The 12749-nt window shown below is 41.3% G+C and overlaps 1 protein-coding gene across 1 annotated transcript; it reads left to right on the forward strand.

Annotated features, from left to right (window-relative positions):
* Positions 1-556: 556 nt before the first annotated feature.
* LOC121807146 (sugar carrier protein C-like) lies at positions 557-4051 on the forward strand. The gene is made up of 4 exons (XM_042207345.1): positions 557-755; positions 1352-1677; positions 2294-2923; positions 3515-4051. Exons 1-4 carry the CDS (start codon positions 647-649, stop codon positions 3932-3934), a joined length of 1485 nt encoding a protein of 494 aa, XP_042063279.1. The 5' UTR covers positions 557-646; the 3' UTR covers positions 3935-4051.
* The last annotated feature ends 8698 nt before the right edge of the window (positions 4052-12749 follow it).

The following is a 12749-nucleotide window of genomic DNA, read 5'->3' on the forward strand; positions in this document are numbered from 1 at the left end:
GTTTTGGGATGTTCGTCGGGACGTCCGTCACTATTGTGGATGCTCTTAGCGGAGGTGTATTAAAATGAGTTTTTAGATAAATTAATACACGTGGATCCATCTCCACAATTCCCTTGATACAAAGTAAGTAACATAGTATCAATTAATAGTAGTATGAGTTATGAAAACTTTTTTGAAAATTCACATATTAAGATGCAATCATTTTTTTTGACAAAACTTCGGAAGGTTATACAATCATATCATGATAATTTATATTTAATGCAACCTATATTTATATTTGTTATCTTTAAAGATGACCAGCTCTTCAACATTCCTCCTTATAAGGAATTCACAATAAGCAAATTTTTAATTATGGAATGACGGCGGCGACATTGGAAGAGTAATAGTGTGTGTAATACTACTGGTAATATTGTATACTATGATTGACCCATCACATGATTAATGTACATCATGTGGTGCCGTTGAGAGGAGGTAATGACTTAATTACAACTCTTAATATTCTACTACTGGGACCCAAAAACTGCTCACGACACGACTCGGAATTCGTCAAACATTTCCGTTTTTGTTTCCATTATGATAGTAGTACTATTTCCTCGATTTTCAGTATTAATGAAGGAGTTGTGAAGAAGAGAGAGACAGAGAGATAATGGGCGAAGAGAAAGAATATCCAGGCAACTTGACACCTTACGTTATTATAACCTGCGTTGTTGCAGCCACAGGCGGTCTCACTTTTGGTTATGATATCGGAATTTCAGGTATTTTTATTGTGCTACTATTTTTTTCTTCGTACAAATAAAATATTTCCTAAATGAACAAAATCTTTAGAGAAAATAATTATTAGTAATTTACTTGTATTGTACAATAAACTATGAATTGTTAGGTCTTCCATAGATTCAGGAAGATTTAAGACAACATATTTGTAATTTGTCAAGCTTTAGGCCATAAAGTATATATGGCTAAAAAAAACACAGTTTGTAGTTTCCACCTAATTTTGTGTTTTTGGATGAAAATCTACCTCAGACTCTGATAATTCAAAATTCAAATCAATATTTTAAATCTCGTGCCTACAACAAACGTTTCAATTATCTTGGAACGAAGGAAGTATAACGAACTGTAAAATTAATCAATATAATAATTAATTACTAGAAACCCAATATAACGAACTTTTACCAATTTTAGCCTTTAGAATCTAATTTTGAGGCACAAAATTAATCGAGGCATTTTTGACTTCTTAAAGTTTAAAATTAAGACAATAAAGAAGTTGTGTTTTCGTTGTTAGTAGTAGTATTAATTTAGATATGAAGTGTCGCTGATTAGAAACATATGTAAATATAATTATTATGATTAACAGGTGGAGTTACCTCAATGGAAGCATTCTTGAAGAATTATTTTTCTTCAGTAGCGAAGAGGCAGATGGAGGATTCGGTGAATGCGTATTGCCTATTTGAAAGCCATTTACTGTCTATGTTTACATCGTCCTTGTATTTAGCTGCACTTTCCTCGTCGTTGGTCGCATCGACGTTGATGAGAAAACTTGGCAGAAGGACAACGATGGTGGGCGGAGGTGTGCTCTTCTTCGTCGGAGCTTTGATCAATGCCTTGGCCCCTTCTCATGCTCTATGGATGCTCATTTTTGGTCGTATTCTTCAGGGATTTGGAGTTGGATTTTCTATCCAGGTTTCTTAACTTTAGATATCCCAATATTTTCCACATTATTTCTTTTGTTTCACTTAAAAAATTCCCATCTTATGCTTATTAGATGTCCTATATTTTGATCCACGTAGACTTTTAAAAAATTATTTGACTTTATGAAAGAAAGAACATAGATAACAAAAGTTCATAGAGTGAGACTCTACTTTTACACAGTTCGAGTATTAGTTTTATATAATTCTCTTTCCGTTCCATCAAAGATGACTTAGTTTTCTTTTTTGATTTGTTCTAAACCAAAATGACTCATTATGAAAACAATTTTATCTTGTTCTCTTACATTATCTTCTCCACTTAAACACACAATAAAACTTCATAAAATCTTGTGCTGTCCAAGGAAAATGTCATCTTCTTGGGACGGAGGGAATAATTGATAGTCAAATGAGTTAATAGAATGTAGGATTCACTTATTAAAAATAGTAAAAAATGAAATGAGATATTTATTGAGATTCGTGTAATAAGAAAATATGAGACATTTAATGGAGGATAAGGCAAAGACTAATTTCCCCTAGTTTTTGTAAGAGATAAAAGTTTTATAATAGTGATAGGGTATACTCCCATGTTCTAATTACTTGTGTTTCTGCAGTCTGTTCCACTGTACCTCTCCGAGATGGCTCCTTACAAGTACAGAGGTGGACTCAACATTGGATTTCAATTATGCATCACCATAGGCATCTTAGCAGCTAATCTATTAAACTATGCATTTAACAAAATCAACGGTGGCTTCGGGTGGCGGCTGAGCCTAGGAGGGGCCGTCGTCCCTGCCACAGTCGTCACCATAGGCGCCTTAGCCCTTCCAGATACACCGAATTTCATGATCGAGCGAGGCAAGCACGACGAGGCCAGAGCCATGCTTAGGAGGCTTCGCGGCGTAGCTGATGTGGATCAAGAGTTCAACGACATCGTTTCAGCGTGCGAGGCGTCCAAGAAGGTGGAAAATCCATGGAGGAACCTTTTCAAGAAGAAGTATAGATTTTATCTGATGATGGCAATCGCCATTCCCCTGTTTCAAGGGCTGAGCGGCATCAACGTCATCATGTTTTACGCGCCCGTCCTGTTCAACTCCATCGGCTTTAACAGCCACTCGGCATTGATGTCGGCCGTGATCACTGGTGGGGTGAATGTCTTGGCCACCCTGGTCTCCATTTATGGAGTGGATAGGTGGGGAAGAAGGTTCCTTTTCATTGAAGGAGGCATCCAAATGCTCATTTCTCAGGTAAATCACTCCCTCATTCAAATGCTCATTTCTCAATTAAATTACTCCCTTCATCCTCCATTATATATTCCAGTTTTCCATTTTGACATGTCCCATATTAATTGTCTCATTTCATTTTTATCACTTTTGATAGTGGACCCCACATTTCACAAACACAGTTTCACTCATATTTTATCAGTATAAAAGTAAGATTCACATTTTACTAACTTTTCAACTCACTTTCTATTATAGTATTTCTTAAAACTCGTGTTAAGTGAAAGTGGGACACATATTGGAGGACAGATGAAGATGACTATAAGGTTATCTCATGTTCATTCCTATTGACCAAAACACAACACTATGGGTATCATCATTAGACTATCAGAGCTTTCCAACAGAACCTCGCCAATCGAACTTCAAAATTTTGAAAATTTGGACTAGTACAAAATTCCTAAAAATAAAAAAATCCATGCATCTTTTGATCAATAAAATAGAATCGGTTAAATACCGATAATTGGGTATAGTTCATGTTTTTGTAAGCCCAAAAATTTACTTGGTTTAAAATAGCTCCAATTTTGGAAATGGAGTGCTATTTTGACGAAATTTGATCAGATTGTGGTTGGAATATGCATCGGCGTGATACACGGGGTGGATGGAGCGGTAAGAGAGACGATACCCAAGTGGTATGCAATTGTGGTAGTGGTGTTTATATGCATATTTGTGGGTGGATTTGCCTGGTCTTGGGGGCCTCTAGCTTGGCTGGTGCCTAGTGAAATATTCCCACTCGAAATTCGGTCTGCGGCTCAGAGCTTGAATGTCTCGGTCAACATGGGTTGCACCTTTCTTATCGCTCAAACCTTCTTGACAATGCTTTGTCACTTTAAATTTGTCGTCTTCTTCCTCTTCGGCTTCTTCGATTTGGTTATGACTGTCTTCATATACTTGGTCTTGCCAGAGACCAACAATATTCCCATCGAAGAAATGCCTATGCAAATTGCTATAGTCCGAGTTTTGCAAGGCCTTTCTGACTAATAGTACTAGAGCTCCTTTGCCACACCAAGCCACCTAATTTGTTTTACATTTTTTATAGTATTATAGAGTTCTGTGAAAACGATGCCAGTTATTGCAACGTCATTTTCTATTTTGGTACATCAATTTTGTTTCAGCCAAATTAATTTCATGGGAAAATATGAAAAAACAATACTTAATCATCAAGTTTTAAAAATCATCAACTACTAAACCCATCTTTTTGGCTTGGGTGCCCAGCCCATATATAGGCCCATGTAGAGTTATAGTCATTCATTTATGTGTACTCCATACAGTACTACTATAATTTTCATATAGTATGAAAAAACAACAAAGCTTTACTCATACACCATCAAAATTATTACGAGCCCTTGTTAATAGTATCTTATAAGTATATAGAACGTATATGAAAATTGCTGACATTTGAAAATATTTCAAATTACCGAGCTAGGATTTTAAAAAGGTCAATATCACTTATGATTACATATCAATACCTAATTTTTGATTTTTTTTTTAAACTTTAATGTTCAGATGATCGAAAATCGAGCTAGTTTTCTTATTTGATATTTGAATGTTTTTAACATTAATGTTTCAATGATCGAAAATCTAGCTAGTTTTCTTATATAACACTCCAAATTCGGGTGCGACGATAAACCATAAAGCATAAGTCAATATTCTTTTGTATGTCGCGCAAATCACATATATAAATCCAAAAGTGACATGCATGCTCATACCGATAGAAATGTATTATGTAGGTTAGAATATAATGTTTTTTTAGTTTTGGAATCCTAGCACAACTAGTTAGCGTGTAGACTTTAGATAGTTTATACATTGGATTCTAGCTATTAGTAATTAAACATGACTTAACCAAGACATAGCCGACTATAATAGATTTACTTCCATTATTTGAGCATCAATTTGCTTTTTTAGGGCACTATAGCTCACTCGCATTTGTATCATTATGCCTAAATCATTGTTGACACAATAAATCAAAGAATAATGGTTTGAGGAAAGACATAAATAACAATCATTTTGATTGCAAATGTATGAATGTGATTAGAATATCTTGCAAATTATGATAAACCTTAGTGATATACATATGATCTTATTACATTGGCCCTTTTTCACTTGGAAGCTAAGTCTAGTTCATGTTTGAGATTTCACTTGCTCCTCACTCAAAGTCTTTTCAAATAATCAAATATTATGATGAATATTTTGAGCAATTTTTCCTTTCTACCAAACATTAGACAAAACCTTTAAACAGTAACACACCACTTACTTAACTATATGCTTCTTTTATAGGCATGTGGCAGTCATTTCACTCTACAAACTATATTCCAACAAACCATTAGTTGTCCTTGTGTTTCTTCCTTTTCCTAGTCCCTAGTTTGATAATAGACATACATAAATTATTTGAAAGTAATTGATAATCAGTTATAATTATTCGTATAGAGTATCTAATTACTCTATTCATAATTAATCAACAATTACCTATTAATAGTTTTTTTTTGTTTGAATGAGATTATGATGATCATGATATATGTTAGTAACTCCTAGTGATAGCAATTAAACAGGAAGGGGATTATCCGTTTTAATGCAAAACTATTGGAATCTTAGAAATTAATCAACTACTTTTGATTAGTACGAATTTGAAATAATTAGTTGGCTATTTTGGAGCGTTGGTAGAGATTTTATTTATTTAATTAATTATAGCCCCAGGGGATTTATGAAGTCATTTTGAGCTTTTTTTCTCTTTAAAAACATTTCAATAGATTTCCAACAGCTTAAAGCAATATTATTACGAAGGGATTTAAGGATTTAATGAAAAAGATTTAAAGTTCACAATAATAAATGCATTGTTAAGACTAATTTCATGAATTGATTTTATAATGTACGTACTCAAGTCAAATCCATTAACCTTTAATTTTTTTTTTAAAAAGTACTAATTGGATTTTTAAATATACTGTTCATATAATTATAACTATTTGAATCGTAAACGGAGTATAACATATATTTGAGTGTTGCTGTTTATTTGATGAAATTCTTTGCAAGTCTTTACCAATTCAATCCAGCCTATCAACATATATACGCAAGTCTGTTACAATAATAAGATTTTATAAGTGATTTCGTGACACAGATAGCTAGAGCTAAACAGATACGGAAAAAGGAAAACTAAAATTGATTGGAGTAGAAGTAACCCTTGGTTTCTTATTTTTATTTATTAATAGCAATATAGTATGGTTAATGATGAATCCGCAAATTTCTGATGTTAGTGAATGCAGGAAAATACAGATCACGACACAAAGAATTTACGTGGTTCGATTTACTGAAGTAAATCTACGTCCACGGGAAGAAAAGAGGGCAGAGTTGTATTGCTTGATCTGTTTTCTACAGCTTACAAATACAAACTTGCTATATGGTGTTTTATCTCTAGAGAGCTTAACCCTTTTCTATCTGATCTAAGTTCTATTTATACATTGAACTAAGATCGTGGCTTGCATCACCACTAATGATGGTTGTGGATGTCGTGGAGGTCATGGAGGTCCTGCATGTAGCGTAGGTCATGGCCTACGATCGTGGCCTGAGCTGACACCACGTGGTAGTGGGTGTGTTGGAAGTTGTGGAAATCCTGTATGGGTCCACTAACTCCTTGTTCGGTCGAATACTGAGACCGAACTGCTTTGGTTGCCGATCTGAGAGTAGAGCTTGATGCCGACCTGAGAGCAGAGCTTGATTGGTTGGCTTTTACCGAGCTGTAGGCTGAGGCCGAACTCTTACTGAGACCGAACTGCTTTGGTTGCCGATCTGAGAGTAGAGCTTGATGCCGACCTGAGAGCAGGGCTTGATTGGTTGGCTTTTACCGAGCTGTAGGCTGGGGCCGAACTCTTTGGTAATGCCGAACTCATACTCTTCCTTGGGCTTCGGGCTGATGGGCCGTCATTGCTGTTGGGCTTGTTTAGTACGCACCCCATCACTACCCCCCCCGAAAAGCGAAGTGAATCACTTCGGCGAAGCGAGTCACTTCGGCATTCTGGAAAAGGGTACGGGGGAGGCTGAAGTCAGGGGACGTGCCCTGCGCGTGACTGCATTAAATGCGGCATTAAATGCGACAGTAAAATCCGGCCGTCGAATCCTGAAAAGGTGGAATATGAAACGGTGCGATGATTTGAAATCTTTTCCAAATCTGATAAATACCGCCTTTCTTCATCATTTGAACACCTTTGCTATTGGCTTCTTCTGCACTCTATCTTTTGCGTGAAAAATTTCCTTCCGCTTTCAAAAATTTCCTCAGGATTTCTTCAAACTTTCAAAGAGTAAGAACCATGTCTGCTTCTTCTTCGTCTGAGTCTGGTAGCGGTAGAAAAGGGGGTAAGGGGTCTTCTAGCCGGAAAGAATCCGGGGAGAAGACCGTAGAGTATTTTCACAGTATCTTGAGTAAGGATACTGTGATATCCCTTTACGAAAAATACTCTTTTCCTGGGGGGAAGGCGGTGGTTCCCGACGATGATCATAGGGCTAACGACCCGCCGGAGGGTTATGCCACCGTTTACGAAGCCTGCTTAGAATGCGGGCTTCGTTTCCCTCTTCCCCCACCTTTTGTAGAGCTTCTTGATTTTTTTCAACTCCCTTTAGGTCAGGTGACTCCGAATTCTTGGAGGCACTTGTCGGCTTTTGCTGCCGAACTCCGTAGGTTAGATAAGGATCTGTCTCTGCGGGCAATCCTTAATTTTTTCCAATTTAAAAGGAAGGGATCTTGGTTTTACTTGATCCCCTTACAGCCTTTTAGGGCATTCTGCAAAACCAAGTGGCCGAAATGGCAAAACCGCTTCTTTTTTTATAATAGGACAGCGGCTCCGGGCTTTCCCTGGAGAGGGCCGAAGTCCGTGATTCCTCATCCTCGGTTAGAACCATTGGCCGAGCTCGATGGCGAGCTCAACAAGATTCCCATAGTTAGGAAACAATACACGGAGTCTGAGCTCGTCAAGGGCGACGTCGTGTTCGACATCTCGTCTTCGGACGAAGAGGCCGAGGGTGAGGATTTCTCTTTACCTTTATGTTCTACTGCTTTAACGAAGAAAACTAACCTTGCTTTCTTGCTTTTTGGCAGTGTACATGCTGAACAAGGCTACCCGAAAATCTTCGGAGTCCAAGGAGCCGGAGAGGCCGAAAACCACCAGCTCGGCGTCTGATGCCGAGAGGACTCCGAAAAGGCAAAAAACCTCTTCGGATCCGAAGAAGCCGGAGTCAACTTCGGCAAAGGGGAGGGGGAAGGCCCAGAAGCCCCCGAGAGCGCCAGAGAAAGACGTGGTCTTGGCGCCTCCTTCGGAACATATCTGTGAGCCGTTTTTATGGCCCACGGACTTCGCCGAGGTGAATTCTCTTCTTGATTTTCTGGCCTTGCTTTTTTCCTGTATTTTTTGTGGCCCCTTTGTTGACTTTTTTCTTTATCCATTTTCAGAGGAACGGTATGCTCTCCAAGCTCGTCACCGTCGAGCTCTCCAAAGCGTCCAATGACTATGCTGAGATGCAGAGGAAGTTGGCGGCTGCTTGTCATCGGGCCGAACAGGCTGAGGCTAACTTTGAGAAGGCCAGAGCTGCTAGGATTTCGGCCCAGGATGAAGCTCAGTTTGCCAAAAACCAGCTCGTCATCCAGCGAGAGCAGACGAAACGGAGTGATGCTGCCGCCGTGGTTGCCCAGGGGGAGGCTCTCCGTGTTTACACGGAGAAACTCTTTTTGAGCAGCCAGTTCTCGGCTTTTGTCGGTAGTCTGGTAAGGCTAATTACCGATAAGGGCGAGCAGGGGGCCGACGTCGTGCTGCCTCTGTACAGCCGAGAGATAGCAGCTCGGCTTCAGAATCTGCCGCTCCTTGAGAAGCTCGCTTCGTCCTCGGTCCTGCTTTCTGCAGACCGAGTCCGGAGTTGTCGAGCTGATCGGGACGAGAACCTGGAGGCTATCTTTGCCTCCGTGGGACCCGTTTCACCCGCTTCGACTTACAACGGAGAGGGTGAGGCCGAGCCGCTGGAGCAAGAGGTCGGCGATAAGCAGGCCGATCAGGAGGCGCAGCAGATCGGCTACGGTGGCGCCGAGCAGGCTGGGGAGAGCAAGGAGGCAGAGGCTGAAGCTGAAGCAGATAAGGAGAAGGAAGCTGAACCTCACCGAGAAGGCGGAGACGAAGCTAGCGAAGTATGATTTCGTCTCCCTTCTCTTAGTTTAGTTTCTTCCTTTATGTAAAATGGCCTTGAAGCCCTCCTTGTATAGAAAATTTTTTTTCTTATGAATGAAAAAATTCTTCTTTCTGCTCTTGTGTCTTCGTTTAGCCTTTCGTACTCTCTTACTCCTGTTGTGGTTTACTACCTGCTCGGTAAGCTGAAATGCCGAACTGACGTAGCTGCTTTGTATTCTTAACTCTCAAGGAGCTGGAGATACTTCACTGGAAACGGCTGTACTCTTCGGCTTTAGACGAAACTGAGAAAAGAGCTATAGCCGATCAGACGAAGAATGACGAGCTTCTGGCTCGTTTAGTGAAGCTGGAGGCCGATAATAAGGACTTAGAGTCCGATAAGAATGATCTGGAGGCCGAGCTGAATACGACCATTGCTGAGAGGACTGCGTACGAGGATTACATCCGTGTGCGCGGGGGGAATGACCATATCAGAAGTTCAGGAACGAGTTGACGAACTGTGGGAGGAATATAATGTACTCCGGAGGAACAATGCGCTGGAGAGCTCGGCTTGCCAACAAGTCGTGAAATCATTGCGGCGCTGGGCTTCTCGGTACGACATAGTTCTTGCCCGGCGTCCCTCAATTGAGAGATTCCTCCGGCATTTCCCGCCAACAGATGCTAGTACTCCAGCTCAAACCTCTGATTCACTTGCTCAAAACCCTACTCCCAGTCAGCAACGAACTCAGGGACAACCGGAGACGTCAAGTCGAGGACGGACTGAAGTTCGCAGAGGAGCTGTGGTTATGAGTGAGCAAGATCGGCAAATGCTTCGTGAAGAGACTCTTCGCCGCCGAGGTGCTAGGGCTTCCCTGGCTCAGAGAAGAGGTGGCAGGTCGATTAGAGCATCTCGTCGACCTGCTTATTCTGCGGCTGCCTGGAACGCCCGAACTCAGCTTCACGAGGATTTTGTGAATAGATGGCTCAACTTTAGCAACCCTGGACAGTAGAATAGTCCTTTGTAATAGCGTAACGCCATCTCGTAGGGTAGCGGAGTTGTGTGCCGAACAAGATTTGAAAAATGAAATTTTGTTTTCGCTTCTAACACTGTATTTACAGCTTAGCGAAAAATTTCATCGTACTTGTCCTCGGTCTTATGAAGTAAACTTCTTTGACCGGACTTGGTCCTTGGTCTTATGAAGTAAACTTCTTTGACCGGACTTGGTCCTTGGTCTGATGAAATAAACATCTTTGACCGGACTCGTCTTTGGTCTGATGAAATAAACATCTTTGACCGGACTCGTCTTTGGTCTGATGAAATAAACATCTTTGACCGGACTCGTCTTGGGTCTGATGAAATAAACATCTTTGACCGGACTCGTCTTGGGTCTGATGAAATAAACATCTTTGACCGGACTCGTCTTTGGTCTGATGAAATAAACATCTTTGACCGGACTCGTCTTTGGTCTGATGAAATAAACATCTTTGACCGGACTCGTCTTTGGTCTGATGAAATAAACATCTTTGACCGGACTCGTCTTGGGTCTGATGAAATAAACATCTTTGACCGGACTCGTCTTGGGTCTGATGAAATAAACATCTTTGACCGGACTCGTCTTGGTCTGATGAAATAAACATCTTTGACCGGACTCGTCTTTGGTCTGATGAAATAAACATCTTTGACCGGACTCGTCTTTGGTCTGATGAAATAAACATCTTTGACCGGACTCGTCTTTGGTCTGATGAAATAAACATCTTTGACCGGACTCGTCTTTGGTCTGATGAAATAAACATCTTTGACCGGACTCGTCTTTGGTCTGATGAAATAAACATCTTTGACCGGACTCGTCTTTGTGTTCTAATTTGGCGATTTTTGTCGCCGGGATCGAACTTTCCCTTGTCCTAATTCGGCGAGTTTTATCGCGTGGATCGGACTTTCCCAGTTAACCGAAGTGGTCTTATGCAGTAAACCTCTTTGACTAGACATGGTCGTCATCGGTCTTATGAGGTAAACTTCTTTGACCGAACTTGGTCGTCCTAATTCGGCGAGGTTTATCGCGTGGATCGGACTTTCCCTTATTGCAGTTCGTTTCAGACGAAGTGCTTATTTCTTAAGCCGAATTGTGGTCTTGTATCCTCCGTGGAAGCTTGGACTCACAGTCGTTGGCTTGTTGCAGTTCGTTTCAGACGGACTGCTTGTTAAGCTGAATTGTGGTCTTGTATCCTCTTTAGAAGCTTTGACTCACAATCGTTGGCTTATTGCAGCTCGTTTCAGACGAACTGCTTGTTTAAGCTGAATTGTGGTCTTGTATCTTCTGTAGAAGCTTTGACTCACAATCGTTGGCTTGTATATGTTCTAAGAAGGGGATCAGCCTTCGAAGAACAAGGTACCTCAGTAACATTTGTAAGAGACGACACGCACATAGACAGACAAAACGCACAGAGACAAACAAAGACCAAGCAAACCAAAGAAAGCACATTGACCGAACAGAACTCAAGACAGACTGACCGGACTGTCTCTTACAAATGAAACTTTTGAGGTTGGAAACGTACCATGTTCGGGGTACTTGTGCTCCTGACACGTGAGTCAATTTGTAAGACCCTTTGCCGAGGACTTCTGACACCCGATATGGACCTTCCAATGTGGGTTCGAGTTCGCCCAGCTTTTCTGCTCGGCTTACTTCGTTGTTTCTCAAGACGAGATCTCCCACTTGAAATTGCAGCTTTTTCACCCTTTGGTTAAAATACCGGGCTACTTGCTCCTTGTACTTGGCTGCTTTTATGCAGGCCAATTCTCTTCTTTCTTCGGCAAGATCTAGTTCGGCTCTCAGTCCGTCACCATTCATTTCTGAGGAGAAATTGAGTTCGGGGACTGGGTATGCCGATCTCAACCGGAATCACGGCTTCAGTGCCGTACACCATCGAGTTCGGCTCCGGTGTGACTTCGGTCATTTCGCCTGCCTCTGACTCCGGCTGCTGTGATTGCTATGCTTGATGGTGCCGAACTGATTGCTCGGCACTTTTAAGCGCAATCTGCGAACACTTGCTCTTTTTCGATCACCTCGGATGACCGCTATCCCTCCTTTGGTGGGGAAGGTGTTCGGCGAGGAAGCCTCTGATCGCTATGATCGGGCTTCTTTTTGTCTTCTCTAGATGAGCTGTCTAAAGACCGTTTTCGACGGTCTGCCTCATCGGCACGAGAAAACTTGTCCGCAATGTCCCACATCTCTTGAGCTGTTTGCGGACTGCATTCCACGAGCTTTCTGTAGAGAGCTCCGGGCAGGATTCCATTTTTGGAATGCCGAAATGACAAGTAGATCATTGAGATTATCTACTTGTAGGCATTCCTTATGGAATCTCGTCAGGAAGTCGCTGATCTTTTCGTCGCGACCTTGACGTATAGAAAGCAGCTGAGCCGAAGTAATCCGGGCTTCCGCTTTCTGAAAGAACCTCCTGCTGGCGTTCCCGATGAGCAGCTCGGGGAACAGCTTGCACATATGGACCTCATTGAGACCCTGGTTCGCCATATTATACTGATAGCGTCCCAGGAAGTCATGAGGATCCACCAACCCGTCATAAGTCATTGACGGAGTTCGGTAGTTCTGTGGCAAGGAAGTTCGGGTGATATCGGCCGAGAACGGAGTCTTCAATGCTCCGTA

The sequence above is a fragment of the Salvia splendens genome, chromosome 6 (assembly GCF_004379255.2).
Source record: "Salvia splendens isolate huo1 chromosome 6, SspV2, whole genome shotgun sequence".
NCBI lineage: Eukaryota > Viridiplantae > Streptophyta > Magnoliopsida > Lamiales > Lamiaceae > Salvia > Salvia splendens.

Bases quoted from the DNA above. Each gene is read 5' to 3' on its own strand.
- LOC121807146 (XM_042207345.1), top strand. From the start codon at position 647: ATGGGCGAAGAGAAAGAATATCCAGGCAACTTGACACCTTACGTTATT. The intron at 1,678-2,293 runs GTTTCTTAACTT...GTGTTTCTGCAG, and splicing joins GAGTTGGATTTTCTATCCAG to TCTGTTCCACTGTACCTCTC. The intron at 2,924-3,514 runs GTAAATCACTCC...AAATTTGATCAG, and splicing joins TCCAAATGCTCATTTCTCAG to ATTGTGGTTGGAATATGCAT.